Source organism: Eschrichtius robustus, chromosome 6, assembly GCF_028021215.1.
Source record: "Eschrichtius robustus isolate mEscRob2 chromosome 6, mEscRob2.pri, whole genome shotgun sequence".
Taxonomy (NCBI): Eukaryota; Metazoa; Chordata; class Mammalia; order Artiodactyla; family Eschrichtiidae; genus Eschrichtius; species Eschrichtius robustus.
In genome coordinates, this window is record NC_090829.1 from 77,795,980 (window position 1) to 77,815,878 (window position 19,899).

At 49.1% G+C, this 19,899-nt stretch overlaps 1 protein-coding gene across 1 annotated transcript in view; it reads left to right on the plus strand.

Annotated features, from left to right (window-relative positions):
- Positions 1-19,899, plus strand: part of ADCY5 (adenylate cyclase 5) — a 153,526-nt gene that overhangs the window by 75,083 nt on the left and 58,544 nt on the right. Inside the window, exons 2-3 of the mRNA XM_068546616.1 lie at positions 11,701-11,850; positions 15,523-15,644. Coding sequence (XP_068402717.1) covers positions 11,701-11,850; positions 15,523-15,644 — 272 coding nt within the window. The remainder of the gene's footprint in view (positions 1-11,700; positions 11,851-15,522; positions 15,645-19,899) is intronic.

Genomic DNA, 19,899 nt, shown 5'->3' on the forward strand with positions numbered 1-19,899 from the left:
AAGTTTTTCCTCTTTTTAAAATAAATTCATCATTTTTCTCTTTTAAGATTCATACGTAGGGTAGAAAAGTAGGAAAGTATTCAGTGGTCTAAAGAAAAAGGTAAAAATACTTATAATGCTACCACCTAGGGACAGTCTACCACTGTTGACGTACATATATTTTTAGATTGGGATCATGCTGAATATGCAATTCTGTATTCTCTTTTTACCCCACTTGACATTATATTTTGCAAACTTCCCCATGATGTTGAATCTTCTTCAAATAAAACATTTGAAAGGCCTTGACATATTCCAGGGTTTTGAAGCACCATAATTTATTTAACTATCCTCTAGTTGTTCAACATTTATCTGTTCCCCATTTTTAAGTTTTCTAATTCTCCTTGGATATAAAGCCCTGCCCAAGCTACTGAGTTTCTGTAGCACAGATTCCTGAGAGGAGACTGAATCTAGGTCAAAGAGTATAAACATTTTTAAGGCTCTTCATACACATGGCCAGATTGCTTTCCAGAAGGGTTGTGCCTTCACATCCCCACTGATGGTATGGTGCCTTTTCTATTGCATTCTTGCCATCATTATCCCCATGAAAAAAAGCTTTGCTAGTTTAATAGGCAAAATATTGTTTTCATTAGTATTTCTTTGCTTACTGGTGAGGTTCACATTTTTCATATCATGTGTTTATAAGTCATTTGTAATTTTACTTCTTTGAAAAGCTTCTTCATCTACGTTATCCATTTTTTCTGTTAAATTTTACTTATTCCTTGTTAATTTATAAACCACTTCATATAGTAAGAGTATTATCTCCTCTGCCATATTTGTTGAGCGCTTGTGGAACTGACTTGGGGTTAGCGACTGCAAGGCCTGCAGAGTTTGTGTCCTCTCAGCTGCTTCTGTGCATATGCCTTCCTCCACCACCAGACCTGGAGTCCTGGAGGGCAGGGGCTGGGTGGCCGGGGTCAAGGTTCCCCAGTGCCCCAGCATGGTGCTCTGCACTGGATGCTTAGTCAATGCTTTTTGACTGAATTAAGAGGATGTCCTGTTCAAATAAGTACTGTTATATGAAAGCTGTTGTTTTTCTCTGGCTGTGTACACAAGGTCTGGGGTCTTCCTAGGAACAAGTGACCAAAGATGACAAAAATAAAGTGTCCAGTGTGGCCATTTCTCTCTAAAGGCACAGCTGTTTAAGTTACAGAGTAAACTACCTTACATGTTATTGTCACTATTTGCTTTAAATGTTAAGGGAATCAAAATCACAATGAGATACCACCTCACTCCCACTAGGATGGCTGTAATAAAAAAGACAAAACAAGTGTTGGGGAGGATTGTGGAGAGTCAGAACCCTCAGCCACTGCTGGTTGGAATTTAAAAGGTGCAGCCACTTTGGAAAACACTTGGGCAGTTCCTCAAAATGTTTAACATAGAGTTACCATGTGACCAGCATCTTAGTCCATCCAGTTTGCTATAACAAAATACCATAGCCTGGGTGGCTTAAACAACATTTATTTCTCACATTCTGGAGGCTGGGAAATCAAGTTCAAGTCACCAGCAGACTTGGGTCTGGTGAGAGCCTACTTCCTGGTTCATAGTTTTTCACTGTGTACACTCACGTGGTGGAAGAGATTAGAAAACTCTATGAGATCTCTTTTGTAAGGGTGCTAATCCCACTCATGAGTGCTCCACCCTCATACCTAATCATCTTCCCAAAGCCCCACCTCCTAATACCGTCACACTGGGGGTCAGGATTTTAACATATGCATTTAGGGGAAGAGGACACAAACATTCAATCCATAACATCTAGCAATTCCACTCCTAGGTATATACCCAAGAGAATTGAAAACAGATGTCTGTGAAAGAAGCTGTACATGAATGTTCATAGCAACATTATTCATAACAGTCAAAAAGTAGATACAACCCAAATGTCTATAACTGATGGATGAATAAACAAAATGTGGTATATCTGTACTATGGAATGTTATTTGGCCATAAAAAGGAATGAAGTACTGATACACGCTAAACAGAGATGAATCTTGAAACTATTATGCTAAGTGAAAAGAGCTAGACATGGGAGGCTATTACATGATACCATTTATATGAAATGTCTAGAACAGGCAAGTCCATCAAGACAGAAAGTAAATTAGTAGTTGACGGAGCTGGGGGTGGGGCTGCGGGGGGAAATAAGCGAGGATTAATGGGCGTGGGATTTCTTTGGGGGCCTGTTAATAATGTTCTGGAGTTAGTGGTGAGGGTTGCACAACCTTGAGATTGCATTAAAAGCTACTGAATTGTATACTCTAAACGGATGAATTCTATGGTATATGAATTGTATCTCGCTGAAAACATAATTAAAGGACACTCTACGAGGGTAAGGCTTGGCCTCACAAGACAGGCAATGGGCCTTTCTCACCCGCAGTGGCGAGTTCCTGGGAGAGAGCTGGGCTGGAGGCAGCAGCTGGGAGGAGGGCCCTAATCAGCAGCATTTTATGTGACCAGGATCTATGAAGAAGGCCTGGGGCACTTAGGACGAGGGTGAAAGAAAGTCGAGTGTTTCTTTATTAAATAGAATAAAACAAAAGTGGACCTAAATTAAGTTGGGATAAATAACAGCTTCGTACAGTAGAGCAGGACAAGCTCTGAACTCGGAATGAGAATCTGATTGAGTCCTGCCGCCGCCTTGCTGTGTGACTGCCGATGAGGCCCCTGCCTCGAGCCTTAGTTCCCGCATCAGCAGGAGGGGGTGATGCCACCCAACTTGCTTATCTTAGAAGGATGCAATGAGGATGCAATGAAATGTTACCTGTGAAGGTGTTTTGAAGGCTGTAAATTGCTGACCCCCATCATTCCTAGATACTTGTCTTTTTTCCTATTTTAATCTACGTTGTCTTTCCTAAACATGGATTAAGCAGTTGCTAATTATTGATTTGTTTTTAATAATAGTAAAATTGTATTAAATAAACATCGTACTTTTATAGATTACTTCTTTTTAAACCATTGAATTGCACACTTTATTTTTTTTTTAAGAATTTTATTTATTTTTGACTGCGTTGGGTCTTCATTGCTGTGCACGGGCTTTCTATAGTTGTGACGAGAGGGGGCTACTCTTCATTGCGGTGCGCGGTCTTCTCATTGCGGTGGCTTCTCTTGTTGCGGAGCACGGGCTCTAGGAGGGGGCTTCAGTAGTTGCAGCACTCAGGCTCAGTAGTTGTGGCTTTTGGGCCCTAGAGCACGCGGGCTACATTAGTTGCAGCACGTGGGCCTATTTGCTCCACAGCATGTGGGATCTTCCCAGACCAGGGATTGAACCCTTGTCCCCTGCATTGGCAGGCAGATTCTTAACCACTGCGCCACCAGGGAAGTCCCAAACATTGTACTTTTAGAATCATATTGTAGATTGGTATTTCCAGAGGCAGTGAGTAGCCCATATGGTTGGGGTAGTGAGGAGAAGGGGAATGTGGCCCACGATGAGACTTGTAGAATCTTAATACCAGCACAAGAGTGTGGGCTTTATTTTACTGGTGGGCTTTTGAGCAGGAAAGTGTCATGATATAAGGGGATATGAGGATCTCTGACATAGAGGATAGTTGCATAGAAGATTCCAGTGCAGGAGAGATTGACAAGCACTGAGCAGCTAGATCCTGGCTGGAATGGAGAGGAGGAGAGGGTGCCACCTGGGCAGAACCCTAGCAGGAATGAAGTGAGCGGAGACTCTGGTCTTGTTTGTCCAGAGCCATTGAGATGGACCAGCCACCTCTATGAAAGAGGACCTCATCACAGGAACCCTCAGGCAGAGATAATGTGGCTTTGATCACCAAAACAAGTACAGCAATCTTCATTCTCTGCAAAGGAAAAATTTTAAAAGAGGCATCACTATGATGAAAAGAAGTTAAAATATGTAATATTTTTAAAAAGCCATTTAGCACCTAATCGAGCATGGTACAGTATACAAGAAACCCTGCTGATATGCCTTCTCAGTATATAATTTAAGATTATCCTTCCTTGATTTATTTTACATCATAATGGGATTCCACCGAGGTCCCCCAAGCTTCCCACCAGCACCACGCAGGAGAAATGAAATCTGGGACAGGCAGAAGGAACCCTTGTCCTGCTTGTCGGCTCCTTTTATTTGGGACTCATTTGGTTGCTAGTTCTGTGTGTTTGTAAACTGCCTGTCTTTAAGGCTGGAGTCCTAGGTCACAGCTGCAGAGTACTGGGGAGCTGGTCCTCAGCCCCCAGGGCCCTGAGGTGGTCTAGCCCCCTGGGTCCAGGTGGGTGGATTTGGAAAATTAGATCTCAGCTTTGACTTGCACTTAAGTGGGGTGATTTCAGGCCCTGATATGAAGAGGAATTACTGTAGTCTATCTGTGCAGGAGCCACTGAGAGTGGAAGAGGATCTGGAAGAGGAAGTGGGGTGGAGTGGGAGCTGGGTCACCCTTAGCGTGCTGGGGCTCAGCCAAGGTGGGTGGTGTCAGAGCTGGGGGAGGGCAGGTTTGAAAGGGCTCCCTGTTAGGGTTGCCAGTGAAAATACAGTCGCCCAGTTAAACTTGAATTTCAGATAAACAAATAATTTTGTGGTGTATGTCCCCAATATTGCATGGGACATACTTATACTAAAAAAAAAAAATTGTTGTTTATCTGAAATTCAAATATAACTGAACATCTTGCCCCCTCTCCCCAGTCACCAAATCTGGCTCCCTGGGGAATTCTGATTCCCCATCTCCTACCGCCACCACCAGATCCACCCTGTGAACCACCTTGCAAGGGCAAGCTGACTTGTCCAGAACAGAATTCATGCAAAATAGCAGATTGTGAGGGGGTCTTCCCCAACTTATTTCCTTCTATTCCAAACCGTTCATTCCTCATTCCTCTTTGCCTTGTGCCTTTCTCAGGACTGGTTAGTAGCAGGCCTATGGCAGCGGGCCCTTGGGTCCCCCCTGAAAACTCAGAGAGAAGAGGCAGCAAGGATGGCCATGCCCAAGGCAAGCTGCTGGGAGTCCTTTCAACCTTTGCCATGGAGACACTGCATACACTGAGGACTGTCACTTCACTTGTGGCCAAATCAAACCTGAAGCCTACAGACAGCCAAAGATTGGGTTTCTGAAGTGCTGGGGTTTTAGAAATGCCAGCGGAGTTGTACATATGCCTAGGCATCTCCTCTGGGTTTCCACTAGGAGACCAGAATTCCAAACATTCCCCACTCACAGGGGTTTTCTCCTGGTGTGGTCCTGGGACCTCCCAGACCCAAACCATATGCAGGCCTGGTTTTAAAAAGCAAATGCTGAGGCCACTGCCAGGGCTGAGGTTTGCTGTATTGTCAGGTGTCCCTGTTACTCCACCTGGTGTAATGTAGGTATCCCTTCACACACACACACACACACACACACACACACACACACACACGCATCTTCCATGTGGTTGGACATGTCCTGTGAGGTCGGCACAAGGAAAACCAACAAACCCTTAATTAGGCCTTGCTTACTTGTTGTGACTGATACCTGCTATTATTTACTAATTAAGTATTTTACATAAGGACATATGAAGGGGCTCAATATTTGATAATTATTTTTAGTAGAGAAGAAAGCTGGTCAGCATTTAGACCCTTGTGCCTGAGGTGTGAGATCATTTTTAAGCTACAAACTCCTTCCTGGAAGGCTGTAAGCAGAATTCCATCAGATTTTACTGACGTTTCCTCTCCATTCATAACCTTAGTGTCCGCACAGTGGCCTTAGCATCTATTAAAACCTGGCACACAGATTCCTGCTTTTTTGATGGGTGGCGTGTGTGTGTGTGAGTGTGTGTGGTGTGTGTGTGTGTGTGTGTTTGTTTGATGTGTTAATCTCTTTTTCACTCTCAGGTCCATTTGCTGAAATCACCCTTCCCAATGGGGCCTTGCTCAAGACCCCTCTCTCATACCCAGCACTCTCTTCCTGCTCCCCCCATTGTGTGTTTAGTGAATGGGAGAGAGGAACACTGAGGCATGCTAAGCTTAGCCAAGCCATTTGGACCCTACTGGGTTACGGCGCGTCATTTTACCTGGATTTGCACCGTCTGTTGCTATTGGCCTTCTGGCTGCAGGAGGAGTAAGGTTACAGCAGGAGAGGTCAGGAGGATTAGTACTGAGATACAGCATCGGCCAGTTGATAATTACTTCGGAGATCATGTCTCAGAATAGAGTCTGGTCCCTCTTTCTGGCCTCAGAGAGAGGAAAGGCTGCCCTTTCCCTGTCCAGCCGGCTCCTCATATTCTCTCTGCTAGTCCCTCCTGGATCTTAGTCCTGTCCTTTCTTTATTAAAGTATAACTTACATGCAGTAGAATTCAGCTTCTCTGGTGTACAGTTCTGTGGATTTGACAGAGGCATATAGATGTGTAACTACCAACACAATCATGATATGGAACAGCTCCATCACCCGGAAAGATTTCCTCCTGCTGCCCCTTTTAGTCAACCTCTCCCCCTGCCTCCTGGCAACCACTGATCTGTTTTCAGTCCCTGCAGTTTTATCTTTTCCAGAATGCCATATAAATGGAATCATATAGTATGTAGCCTTTTGAGTGTGGCTTCTTTCACTCAGCATAATGTATTTAAGACTCGTTCATGTTGTGTGTTATCACTAGATTGTTCCGTTTTATAGATGGGTAGTATTCCATAAACATTCCTGCACAGATTTTTGTGTGAACATAACTTTTCATTTGATTTGGACAGATACCTAGGAGTGAGGTTGCTGGTCATATGGCAGGCATAAGTATGAGAAATGCCAGAATGTTTCCCAAGGTGGCTGTACCATTTTTCATTCCTACTAGCAAGGTATGAGAGTTACAGTTGCTGCACACTCTTACCTGTACCAGTGTTGGCAGTTCTTTCTTCTTTTCTTTTCGTTTTCTATTTTATTTTATTTTAACCATTCTAGTAGTGTTTAGTAGTATCTCATTGTTTTTTTAAAATTTGCATTTCCCTAATGGCTAATGATTTTGAGCATCTTTCTCTGTGCTTATTTGTCATCCTTATATCTTCTTTGGTGAATTGTCTACTTAAATATTTTGCTCTTTTAAAAAGTGGGTTGTTGGTTTTCTTATTTTTGACTTGAGAGCTCTTTATGAATTCTGGATACAAGTCTTTTTATTAGATATATGATTTACAAACAATTTTTCCCATTCTGCTGCTTGTCTTTTTATTTTCTTAACAGTGTCTTTTGAAGGCAAATGTTCTTAATTTTGATGAAGTCTGATTTATCAATTTATCATTTCTTTTCTTTTATGGATCATGTTTTGCTGTGGTATATAAGAAATCTTTGCCTAACCCGAAGTCTTGTGTTTTCTTCTGGAAGTTTAATAGTTTTAGGTTTTACATTTAGGCCTATGAACTGTTCTGAGTAAATTTTTGTATATTTTGAGTTAATCATATGGGTATCCAATTATTCTGGCACCGTTTGTTGAGAAGATTATCCTTTCTCCATTTAGTTGCCTTTGTATATTTGTCAAGAATAAAGGTGTGATAAATGATTTGCAGATATTTTCTCGCATTCTGCGGGTTGTCTTTTCACTTTCTTGATGGTTCCTTTAGAAGCACAGGACTTCTTAACTTTGATGAAGGGCAATTTATCTCTTTTTTTATCTTTTATCATTTGTGCTTTTGGTGTAATGTCTAAGAAATCATTGCCTAATCCTAGGTCATGAAGATTTATTCCTATATTTTCTTCTAAGAGTTTTATAACTGTAGCTCTCATGTTTAGGTCTTTGATCCACTTTGAGTTAATTTTGTATATGGATGAGTTATGAGGTGCAACTTCATTTTTTTGCATGTGGATATGAAGTTATCTCAGTATCATTTGCTAAAAAGACTATTCTTTTCCCATTGAATTGTCTTGGTACTCTTGTTAAAAATCAGCAAACCATAAATGTAAGGGTTTATTTCTGGGCTATCAATTCTGTTCCATTGATCTATATTTCTATCCTTAAGCCAGTACTGCACTAGATTAATTACTGTAGTTTTATAGTCAGTCTTAAAATTGAGTAGTGTGAGTCTTCCAACTTGGTTCATCTTCTTCAAAATTGTTTTGGTTATGCTAGTTGTTTTGCTTTTCCATATAAATTTTAGAGTCAGCTTGTCAATTTCTTTTTCAAAACCCTGGTTGGGTTTTGATTATGATTATGTTGCATCTATACATCAGTTTAGGGAGAATTGACATCTGAACAATACTGAGTTTTCCAATACATGCACATGGTATGTCTCTCCATTTATTTAGGTCTTTTAAAATTTCTTTCATCAGTGTTTTATAGTTTTCAGTGAACAGGTTCGCAATATTTTGTTAGATTTATGGATAAATATTTCATAGTTTTGGTGATATATAAACGGCACTTTAAAAAAATTTCACTTCTGATTGTTGCTTGCCTGTAGAAATACAGTTGCTTTTTTGTATATTGACCTTGTTTCCTGTGATCAGTATCTTTGTATTTCTAAACTTGCTTATTAATTCTGGTAGCTGTTTTGTAGATTCTTTGGGATTTTCTACATAGACAAACATGTCATCTGCAAATACAGAGAGTTTTATTTCTTCCTTTCCAATCTGTATGCATTTTATTTTTTTCTCTTATCTTATTGCATGGCCTAGGACCTCCAATATGATGTTGAATACACGTAATGAGAGAGGACAATCTCGCTTTGTTCCTGATCTTAGGGGAAAACATTCAGTCTTTCACCATTAAGTATGATGTTAGCTATAGGTTTTTGTATATGACATTGATCAGATTGAGGAATTTCCCTTCTATTCCTAATTTGTTAAGAGTTTAAAAAAAAATCTTGTATAGGGACTTCCCTGGTGGTGCAGCGGTTAAGACTCCATGTTTCCAGTGCAGGGGATGCTGGTTCGATTCCTGGTGGGGGAACTAAGATCCCAATGCTGCACAGTGTGGCCAAAAAAATAAAAAAATTAAATTAAACTAAAAATCTTGCATAGATGTTAAGTTTTGTCAAATACTTCAGTAACTATTGAAATAACCATATGGTTTTCTATTTAGTCTGTTAATATGGTGAATTACATTGATTTTTGATGTTGAAACAGCCTTCCTTTCCTGGGATAAACCCCACTTGGCCATGTTGCATTATCATGCTGCATTATTCTGTCTGAGGGTAACTCCTCATATTCTCCTTTCCAGTTTCTCCTCACTCCTTTTTTTATCGTCTGGCACCTTCCTCTCACTTTTCAAAAGATATCCCCTAAAGAGAACATTCTTCAGAATTCCCTGTAGTCTGCACCTTCAGCCTCCACCTCCTCATCTCATTCTCTCTCCTTAGCCCTCTCTCAGTGGTCCCCAGCGACGTCCAGGAGGTGTGTCCTCGGGGTCTCCCTTCACAGTCATTGCACTGCTTCATACTGCAGGCTGCAGTCTATTTCTTCCCTGCTCTTGGGGGCTCTTCTTTCTGAGTCAGCTCTGCCTTGCCAGCCCCCAGCCTCATGTAGGTCTTTGTTCCCTCATACTTTGGGCTTCTGTGGTAGCCTCCTGACCCATCTCTTAACTCCCTGCATTACTCTTGCCCCTGATGAATCTTCCTGAAGCCGTGTGCTCATCCTGCCGTTCTTTGCTTCAGCAGTGTTCGTGGCTCCTGTTGTAGGATTGTGCCAGGACTTCTCAGCCTAACATTCAGATGCCTCTTCATTTTGGCTCCAGTCTGCCTTTCCAGCTCCGTCTCCTCTCTGTGGACTTTCCCTCAGGATCAGAGAGCCTGGGTTATTTACTCAAGGACCCTGAGTACCTCGCAAGCCTGAGCTTCCTGGATGCTCTCTCCAGGGACGCCCTTTCTTATGTCTGCCAGCCTCGGCAAACATGCCCCTAACCGCAGGCCCAGGGTGCCGGGGCCTGCCCAGGGGTCTCTCCTCACTCTGTGCTCTCTTCCGCTCCCTCTTGCTTGGCATGAGTCAGTTTCTGCTTCCTGTTGCTGGTTCTCTGTCAGTCTTGACCGCTTATCTCCTCAACTGGACGGTAAGCTTCCGTAGAGCAGGGGTCTTCTTTGCTTGTGATAAATAGGTTGGGTTTTTCTCTGCAGTGTGTTTACATAAGATAACAGTGGTAGGATTCGGGGGTGGCTGAGGTTGGGGTGGGGGGGCTGTGAGTGAGCAGCAGAGTTGGTAGAGCTGGTGGAGCTGGTAATCTGAGTTTGCCCCTTCCCTGAAGGCTCCTCAGGGAGGCATCTGGAGGGTAGCCAGGAGGTGCTTGAGGGGAGCCCACAGTGTCCTTCAGCCAGAAAACCAGAATTTTTTGTGTAGCCGAGGAGAGAGCAAGACTCAGATGGGAGAGGAAAGGTCTCTTTCTGTGCATGGACTGGGACAGACATGGTATAGGATGTCTCCAGGGAAAGGTGGCACCACATCCGGTATGGAGCCCACATGGCTCTGGGCCTGAGAGCCTGGGTGGAGGTCAGGGCCACCTCAGAGCTGGGCTGGGGAAAGCCTTCAGGTAGAACGCAGAGCAGAGCCAAGGACAGGACTTCTAGGTCCAGAGACACCCTGGAAGAAGAGTGTGGGAGCTGCTGCCAGTCACTGCCAGGCAGCTGAAGTCCCAGAGGGAGGCTCTTTGGGATCCAAATAGACAAGTGGACTAGAGACCAATGCAGGGCTTCTGGGGGCTGGAAGAGCCACAGCGGAAGGTGCAGGGGTCGGCCTGGGCTCCCCTTCTGCTGCTGGGACTAAGAACTAAATGTTTGGAGGGAGTGATTGAGGCCTAGAAAGCTGAGCCTCTTTGTGTGGCTTCTGTCCGGTACGGCCTGAGGCAAGGGCAGGACCAGGATCTGTTTACCCAGATACCCCAGGAGCTGTACCTGCCAAGGGAAGTTCTGACCAAACAGCACCTTTGCCAGGACCTGGAATGTGCTATGTCAACGCTGCTTTTGTGGGTTGAGTTGTGTTTTCCCTTAGCTTTTCAGTAAGTTTTGCTTTCAAAAGAATTCCAGCCTGGTCTCTGACCCGAGGGACAGTGGCCTTTCTCCACACACACCTCTGTCAGCACAGAGCAGGGCGTCCGTGAGGAGTGGGGGTAATGGTGGGTGCTCGCCGGCAGGTGTGCTGGTGGGGTCGTCAGGAGGCCCTGGTGCTTGGTGCAGAGAAGGAGATGGGACCTGTGTGGACACTGATCCCTGCTGGCCAGGGACCTCATCCTTCCCTCAGTCCCCAGAGGACTTCACACAGCGCTGGGTATCAGCAAGTATTTGCTTCTTGGAGCCAATCCCTGGGGAAGAGCCAGCTAAGGCCTCTCTGTGGAAGAGCAGCCCTTTGTCCTATGTGGACCCTGTCGCACTTTCAAACAATGAAACCCTGTCCCCCTCAAGGAGCCTTCCCTGCAGTGCCCTTGCTGCCCCCAACACACACAGCTCTGTCACAGCATCCCCAAGACACCTAACCTTTTAGCCTGTGGTACCGTGGACATGGCCAGTATGAGTATTCAGTGACTCAGCATCCTTAGGGCCATATTCTGTCCCAGGCCAGCCAAGCTTTAGGCTCTGAGGACATCAGAGAGCCTGACTGATGACACTTGGCGACTCCCAGCAGTTGGCTGCGGGTGGGTGCCCTTGGCATTTGTTTGCGGGCAGCTAGGTGTGCGTTTGCTACTGTGGGGCCTGGTGGCTCCGAGCTCTGGGCCTGGGAGGGTCATGGCTGGGGCTCCAGTGCCTGGTGCCTGCTCCAGGCCTGAGCTCCGTGTCCTCGTCTCTCCCTCTGCAGCTCGTCTCCAATGTCCTCATTTTCTCCTGCACCAACATCGTGGGCGTCTGCACCCACTACCCGGCTGAGGTCTCCCAGAGACAGGCCTTCCAGGAGACCCGGGAGTGCATCCAGGCTCGGCTGCACTCGCAGCGGGAGAACCAGCAGCAGGTGAGTGAGGCCCTCCTGCCCTGCACAGCTGGCAGGGAGCCTGCCTCGGCCCAGCTGCTGCCTGCCCACCAGCTGTGCTCAGGGCAGCTGGCCAGCCCCGCCTCCCTGGGGGAGGGGGTGCCCAGCCTGTGGGGAACGTTTCCCCTGGAGGGAGCCCAGCGTTCCTGGCTCTGTGAGAATGCTCTAGGGGAGGCTCTGGAGAACCAGCTCTAGCCCTGCCCTTGCCTGTTGCCTCCTCAGTCTCCCTGGGGTTTGCAAGCAAACCAAGCAGCTCCAGCGGCGGCAGGAAACAGCCCTCCACCTCTCCCCAGGGGCTGATGAGTTGGGGTGGTGAGAGCGTCAGCATTCCCTCCTGGGATTAAGGTGCCCTCCAGGCGAGGGGGGAGGGAGGAGGAGAGGAGACCGAGCTGTCAGCCCCTGTGATACCCTCACTAGGCACTTCCTCTGTGATGAGCTCTGGGGTTTGGTTAGTTCAGAGAAAGGAAGACGACTGTGTCTCACCCTAAACCTCACCCTCAGAGGACTCCTGGGCCAGGAGGCAGGCCATTCAGGCAGCTCACAGACTCGGGGGCTTCTCCCCGTGAGCCCTGGGCAGAGGGACCTGCCCCTGTGTACTCCTCTGGCTGAGGCGGGGCAGGGACTGAGGACTTGTCAGGGTTCCCTGCCTGGCATCCTGGGGGTGTCCTGTTTGGGGTTCAGGTCTGGCTGGCTCACCACTGTGTCTTCTCCTGTGTGTGAACCAGATAGAAGCTTGGGATCTCTGAGACTGCGCATGGCTCCCAGACAGCAGGCCCGGAGGGAGACCCCAGGGGGAGAGTGGGCAGGTCAGCAGGGTGCTGGGGTTCCCACTGGACCTGGACTCGTCCCGGCTCTCAGAGACAAGGTTACTCCAAAGCAGAGGGGCCTCCCTATCTTCTTAGGTTCGTGTCTCGCCAAACCCTGCACGAACACTGGCGAGGTCCTCTTCTGTGCTGCACACTGTGTCGGCCAACGACAGGTGTAAACACGGAGGTCTGCCTTCAATCGTGAGGACAGGGAGCCGGAGGCCTGGATGGCAGTAGTCATCTGTGCCCTCCTGCCCAGCACGGCGTGTGCGCTGTGAACACCCCACGAGCACAGAGTTTGCCACAGTGTGAGGGCCTCTCTGCCTCTGTCTGGATTCAGCCCACGGCTGGTGACATCCAGATGGCTGAGCCGGGGGGAGAGCTCTGCTGAGCCTCTCCAGGCCCTCCCCCAGTCACCACCTGCCCCTGCTCCCCTTCCAGCCCCGCGCCCGGCCGCTGTGCCTGGCTAAGTCCCCAGCTCAGGCTGTCCAGTCTGAGGCCTGGCCTTCCCATGTGCTCTCTTGGCCCCATCTGGGCTCCAGGTCCAGCCTCTTGAATGAAACCTGTTCCCAGGGGTGTCCCTGAGTCTTCCCACTGTCTCTTCTTGACAAGCTTACCTCACCTCTCTGCACCACGCTCACCCCCAAGCTCCTACCTGCCTCAAAAGCCCCCCTCTCATCCCTGTTCCAGACCCCAGCATCTCTCACGTGAGATCAGGATACCTTCCTTCCCCTTCTGGATTAGGGAATGTCCCCCCTCACTCCTGGGCCTCGTCCCTTCTCCAGTAAAATTAGCACTTACAGTGCCTCACAGTTTACTTGCACTGGCCCTGGCCAGGCTGGACATTCCAGAAAATCCACAGGGACTTGGGGGAGAAAATATGTTTGCCATACCATGTTTCAGGCCAAGGTACTGGGGAGGGGAGGCATGCTTCCAGGGGACAGGCACTCCTCACCTAGCCGGGGCCCAGAGTCAAGCCTCCCCTGCCCTCTGCAGAAAAGGATCTTAGATCTGAGGATGCGCCTAGGTGCCACCTGATGAGGGGACTCAGCACTGTTCCCCAGCCACCCCCTGCCCACCCGTCCTGGCCCTCAGCCCCAGAGCTAGTTATAAATGTAGGAAGGTCTCTCATGAATCTAAACAATTTGTAGCACACTTTCTCCCAGTCATCCTGTATTTCCACAGAATTGTCCTTTAGTTTATATTGATATTTTTATCACCAGTAGCTGTTCACTGAGAGTTCAGTAAATATGAAATGGCCTTTAGTGGCCGTGTGCACTGATGTCTGGGGAGGCCAGCCCAGCCCACAGAGAGCACCATTCCTCACTAGTCCACCAGAGTTTCCTAAGCATAAGCCTGTCAGCTCTGGAGCTGAACAAGACACAGTTCCCACCCTCAGGGAGACCCCGGTAACAGACCATTGACATTGAAATGCAGAGTGATCGGGGGCTCTATAAGAAGGCCCAGGGTGGCGAGGGGATGCTGGAAGCTGGAGCCAGGACCCTCCTCCTGGGACGGGGCTGAGCCTGAGGTAGGTTAGCAGCAGTACTTGAGGATGGTGATTCTAGTTGAGGAGCAAGGCCTTGACCTTCGTGATCAGGAGGACGGGGGTGCCATGGACAAAGGCAGGGAACTTGAGAAGAAGAACCATCGAGAGTATGGTGAGCATGGTGTGGGCATGATGTCAGGTGCTGGTGGCAAGACATAGGCGGGCAACCGGACGAGGGAGCGGGCGTGGGAGGTGAGCAGTGGAAGTGCTGATGGAAACCTTGCTCCCGGAGGCCAGGAGGAGGGAGGGGAACTAGACAGATGCAGGAGCAGCAGAAGAGTCTTAGGACCACGTGAGAGAGCGGCCCAGCTTCCGGTGCTGAAGGAGTGGAGCGAGAATGAGGAGGGCTGGAGACAGCCAGGAGGAAAGGTTCCAGATGAGAGGATTCGTGAGCGAGCCTGGCAGAGCGCCTGGTGTGGGGCGGGGGCTACAGAGGGTGCAGGTAGAGGTTGGACCTCTCGGAGCAGGCAGGCCCCGGAGGAGAACACAGAAAGGGGGCCAAGTCCAGACCCCATCAAGGGCTGCCATGACCCTACCCAACTTCACAGGGTGGCCCTGGCCCCTCTCCTGGCTTTTCTCCAACCTCCCCTTCAGCCGGTCTTAATTTCTTGGTTTCTCAAAGTCAGCAAGCTTTCCCATCCTCCTGGGCCACCATCCCCTACGTCGAAATGGAGCCCCCTCCTTCACACGTCATCCTCTGGTCCCCACGAAGCCTTCTGTGACCACCCTCCTTCTCCCCAGCCTACGTCAGGTCACCCTGCTCAGTGCCCTGTAGCACCTGTAGCCCCACAAGACTGGGAATTTGTGAAGGAGGAACTTTGCCTGTCTCGTTCACGGTTATCACTCCTGGCACCCGGCATGACGCCAGGAACATGGGAGGTGCTCAGTGAATATTTGGTGACTGAACGAATCTCATCTAAAGCTCCCAACAACCCCATGCCTATTTATAGATAAGGAACTGGAGGCTCAGAGAAGTTCAGTCATTTGCCCAAAGTCTCAGGTGACACCCAGGATTCTGACCCGAGGTGCCTGGTACTACAGATTCACCAGGAGTACTTTTCCCCATGTATGTGGAAGAACCAGGAGGTGTCCCAGGGAGATGGGGGCCAGGTAGCCCTGGGGCATGATTCCACACCCAGCACACACAAGCGTTAGCTCCATGAATTTCAGGAGAGCCTGAAAAGTTTTCCAGGGCCCTGTGGGTGGGGGCTTAGGTGGGGAGGAGTGAAGCCTGGGGAGGGGAGGGGACTGCCAGGCAGGGGGAGGAGCTGTGATGAAAGCATCTGCTTCCCTCCCCAGGAGCGGCTCCTGCTGTCTGTCCTTCCCCGTCACGTTGCCATGGAGATGAAAGCAGACATCAATGCCAAACAGGAGGATATGATGTTCCATAAAATTTACATCCAGAAACATGACAACGTGAGGTAGGGGTGAGGCTGGGGGGCAAAGGCAGAGTGGGAAGACTGAACCCCAAAAGAGGTGACATGTCCCTTCCTTCCCTTTCAAGAGGGCACAGCCCAACAGGGTGGTCTGGTGGCTTTAGAATGTGTGTTGTCTGGGGCACCCCAGCCCCGCCCCTCTAGGTCTGTTAAGTGAATTAGTATTGGTGGGGAGGAGGTGAGGCTGCAGCAAGGAGGAGAAAGGAGAAAGCAACACCACCAGCTCTTGGGGAAACTCCTAGCCTAACAAGGGAGACAGAACGTACAGACTTGGGACCCACATGTCACCATCATCGTCTCAATCTTCACCACCGTCCAGCAGCCTCCATGCCTTCTAAGCCAGTGTGTGCCAGGCACTGTACCAGGCATTATCCACCGCATTGCTCATCCTGTCAGGAGACTGACAACCCTGCAGGGTGGGGACCCTTATTAACATCCCTTGTCTAGAGACTCAGCTCAGACTGGCTAAGACCCCCGCCCAAGGTCACTCAGCCAGGAGTAGTAAAGCGGTGTGTGCCCAGGTCGGCCCACCTTGAAGCCCACGCTCCTTTTAGTGCGTGTTTGCGGCTTCCCTAGACGGAAGCTCTGTCAGCGGGGACAGGCAAACAGATGTAGATTAACAGAGTGCAAAATCTGCTTCTGTGTTCCATGGGGACATGAAGCGATACAGAGGCCTTCATCCAGCGTGGCTTCCTGGAGAGCCTGCTAATCCTCCCATATGCCCAGAAAAGGAGCTGCTGTGTTTGCCTTCGAGAGGGTTGCTTCCTCCCTGGGCGAGTTTTCCTAGGACCCATGAGTCCTCTAAGGTTGGTGTAAAGAGGACATTTTGGAGGTTTGGGCTGAATTTTCAAGTTTGGGTTAAAGAGAATAATACAAATTATTGTGCGTGGGTGCACGTGCACGCACACACAAATACACACATTCGAGATGAGGCTGATGGCAGCAGGAGTGGGGAGGGCATGTGTAGTCTTGCAGAGTGGACAGAGCTGCCCAGTCCCCAGTGTGCCCCGGAATCCGACACTGCCGATTCTGCCCGTGTGTCCTCCACCCAACTCCCAAGACAGGTTTGAAGCCTTTGGGAGAAAATAGTACCTGGACAATATATTTGTCTTCAGTTTTCAGAGTATCCCACCCCCATGACGCCCGCCCACACTCCACTGTCAGGCAGGGAGAGTGTGGCCAGCAGCAGCCTTGGACTCTCAGGAAGAAAGCTGCCCTGGCCAAGTCTCCATGCCGAGGAGGTGTCCTGAGGGGCTGCGGGCTCACCTCAAGAGGGAGGTGGGGTCCAGGCCTCGGTAGGTGGTGCTGATGCGAGGTTTCCCTCCTGGGCCCCTCACACCCGCCTCTGTCCTCACATGGTGGAGTAATCACTAGCAATAGTTAATGCTTGTATAGAGCTTTCTTTAACCCAAGCACTGTTCTAAGCGCTTTTGTATATTCGCTTAATCCCCACAACAAACACAAGAGGTTGGTACTATTATTATCTCCTTTTAACAGGTGAATAAACAGGCACAGAGATTAACTTGTCCAAGATCCATAACTAGTTAAGTGAGGGAATCGTCGCCAGAAAGCTTTTTGGTATTGGAGTTTTAAACTGGTCTGACTACTTGACAGATTTTTTTTATATGCCAGCAGAAGGGGTTCGTGGATGACTCTGTAGGAAGGAGGCTTGGGGAGCCCTCAGGGAAGAGGGGACTCAGAGGAGAGGAGGAGAGAGGTTTGGCTTCCCACCTGCGTGTGTGTGACTGAGGAGCCACAGGGCCTTACCTGTCTGATGGCTACCCCTCAAATCTGGGGGGCCCCACCTTAGGACATGTAAAGAAACAGCCTTATTTATCAGAACAAGTCCCAGAGGTCCAAAGTTCTGGTGGGAAGGAGTGACCCGCCAAGTGGTCCCAACACATACAAACCCTTGAGCTCCGCCCTTTGGAACTTTCTCTCTTGGTCCTGTCTTCACCACGCCGCTGGCCCTGGCATTGCTCTGTTCCAGGCAGAGCATGGACAAAAGGTGCTTTCCTCGATTTCTCTTAGCACAGCAGAGCTTTCAGCAGATTTACTAAACTATAAAGTGGAACACAAAGGAAAACCAGAAAATTCACCACTCAGAAACCATCTGGCATTCAAGGCACAGGTTCTCAGCCTGGCTTGGCTGGCACATCCGCCACGTCTGGCCTCCTCTGCATCTCTGTCCAGTACCTTGCCCTCTCACCCCTCTGTCCTCCCAAATGGGGGACTTCATCTCACTTCCCATCCCTCTGTTGCTGGCTCTTGGGCCTGCAGCCCTCCAGCAAAAGGGTTTGGTCAGAGAGGTTGACTCAGGCCTCTTCCGCAGTGACTGCCCTACGGAGTGGCCCACCCTCTGGGTGACACCCCCTCACCCCTCCACTCCCACAAAGGCTGTGACTTCGAGTCAATACAAGAATCACAAGAGTGGCTAGAGCATCGGCACGGCAAGAATCAGAATCAGACCCCAGCCATGGGGGGTGGGGAATGTCTGTTCTAGAATGTGCTCAGGATCAATAACAGCAATCAGGAAAGAGATGAAAGGACAGAAAAGCTAAGATGCCATCATTTTCATGGGGACAGACATAATTCTGGCTCTGAAATTGCCAGGACTAGGGGTGGCTGGTACACATCAGAGGCCAGCCGCAAGCAATCATATGCAAATATCCCGCTGGGGCCCCTTCCTTGTTTCATCAGCCTCCGGGTGCTGCTCTTGGTGGAAACACATTGCTTGCTCTGGTCTCTGGTTTGGGGCTGAACCTGTGGCTTGGGTTGGGGGTTGAGTAGTAGGTGGAGGGATGACATCACAGTGTAGAAATGCACTTTGGGGTTTGGCTCATGGTCCAGTGATTAGCCCTGGGGCCCTAGGCAAGGCCCTTCATGTCATTCTGGCTCTGCTGTGTGACCAGGGCAAGTTACAGGCATTGAGCCACTCTGAACCTCAGTTTCCTCATCTGCATAATAGGATAGGAAAAGTACCTACTTAACAGGGCTTGTTAAAGAAGAAATGAAGGGCTTCCCTGGTGGCGCAGTGGTTAAGAATCCGCCTGCCTATGCGGTGGACATAGGTTTGAGCCCTGGTCCGGGAAGATCCCGCATGCCACGCAGCAACTAAGCCCGTGAGCCACAACTACTGAGCCTGCGCTCTAGAACCCACGAGCCACAACTACTGAAGCCTGTGCACCTAGAGCCTGTGCTGCGCAACGAAGAGTAGCCCCCACTCACCGCAACTAGAGAAAGCCCGCGCGCAGCAACGAAGACCTAACGCAGCCAAAAATAAAATAAATAAATTTATTTAAAAAAAGAAAAACAGTAAATGAAATAATATGAGGAAAGCGCTTAGCACAATATCTGGCACAGAACAAGTGTTCACTAATTGGGAGCAGCTATTATTGTTACTGTTATTATTATGATTATTACCACACTCCTATCAGCAAAGAAAGGCCTGGGGATTCTCGATCTGGAGTGGAAGGGTGATGAGTCACATTCGTCAATTCTCTGTGGAGTTGTAATATTTAGACAGGGTGATGACATGCTGTTCTCTAACCCCACTGAGAGCAAGGCCACAAGAAAAATAAATCAACTCTGAGGTGTGACAGTTTGGGCCTGGATCTAAGGGAGAGAAGAGACTAATGGGTGGCCAGAGAGTTTGTCCTGGGCAGGGAAGGGGGACAGACAGGTGCCCATCACTTTCCGTGGCCTCATTCTCCCCAGGCCCCGAGGAGGATCATTGCACAGCATACAATTCTCGGGATTCCGGGGAGCCTGTTGGATGCTCTGGTGCTGGGCCACCTCTGGCTGTGGGTTGAGGCAGGCCAGAGGCCAAGGAACCCTCAAGACCCCCGTGGAGCCCCCCAGATGCCTCTCCTGTCTGATGTGTCGGGTGGAGATGTTTCAGCCCCTCTTGCTGGACAGCTCAGTTGGGGCTGGGGCCGTGGCTGGATTCAGACCTGTGACTTGAGAGCCCTCCTGCCTACCCTCACCTCCCCCCAGACATCTGGCCCTGCTGCAGCCACAGTGCCAGGGTGAGAGGAGGGTCGTGCCGTCCCTACTCCTGGGACAAGGGCCTCCAGGACATGTCATCGGAGGCTGTTCTGGGCTGGGGGCTCCTGGTGCTCTGCTCTGGGGGGAGGCAGATGGGGGTTGGAGGAAGGGACACCCAGAGAACGTACCACATGGGGGAGCAGAGTAAAGGTACTGATGCAGCCAGAACCCAGGTGCCACCGGGTTACCCCTG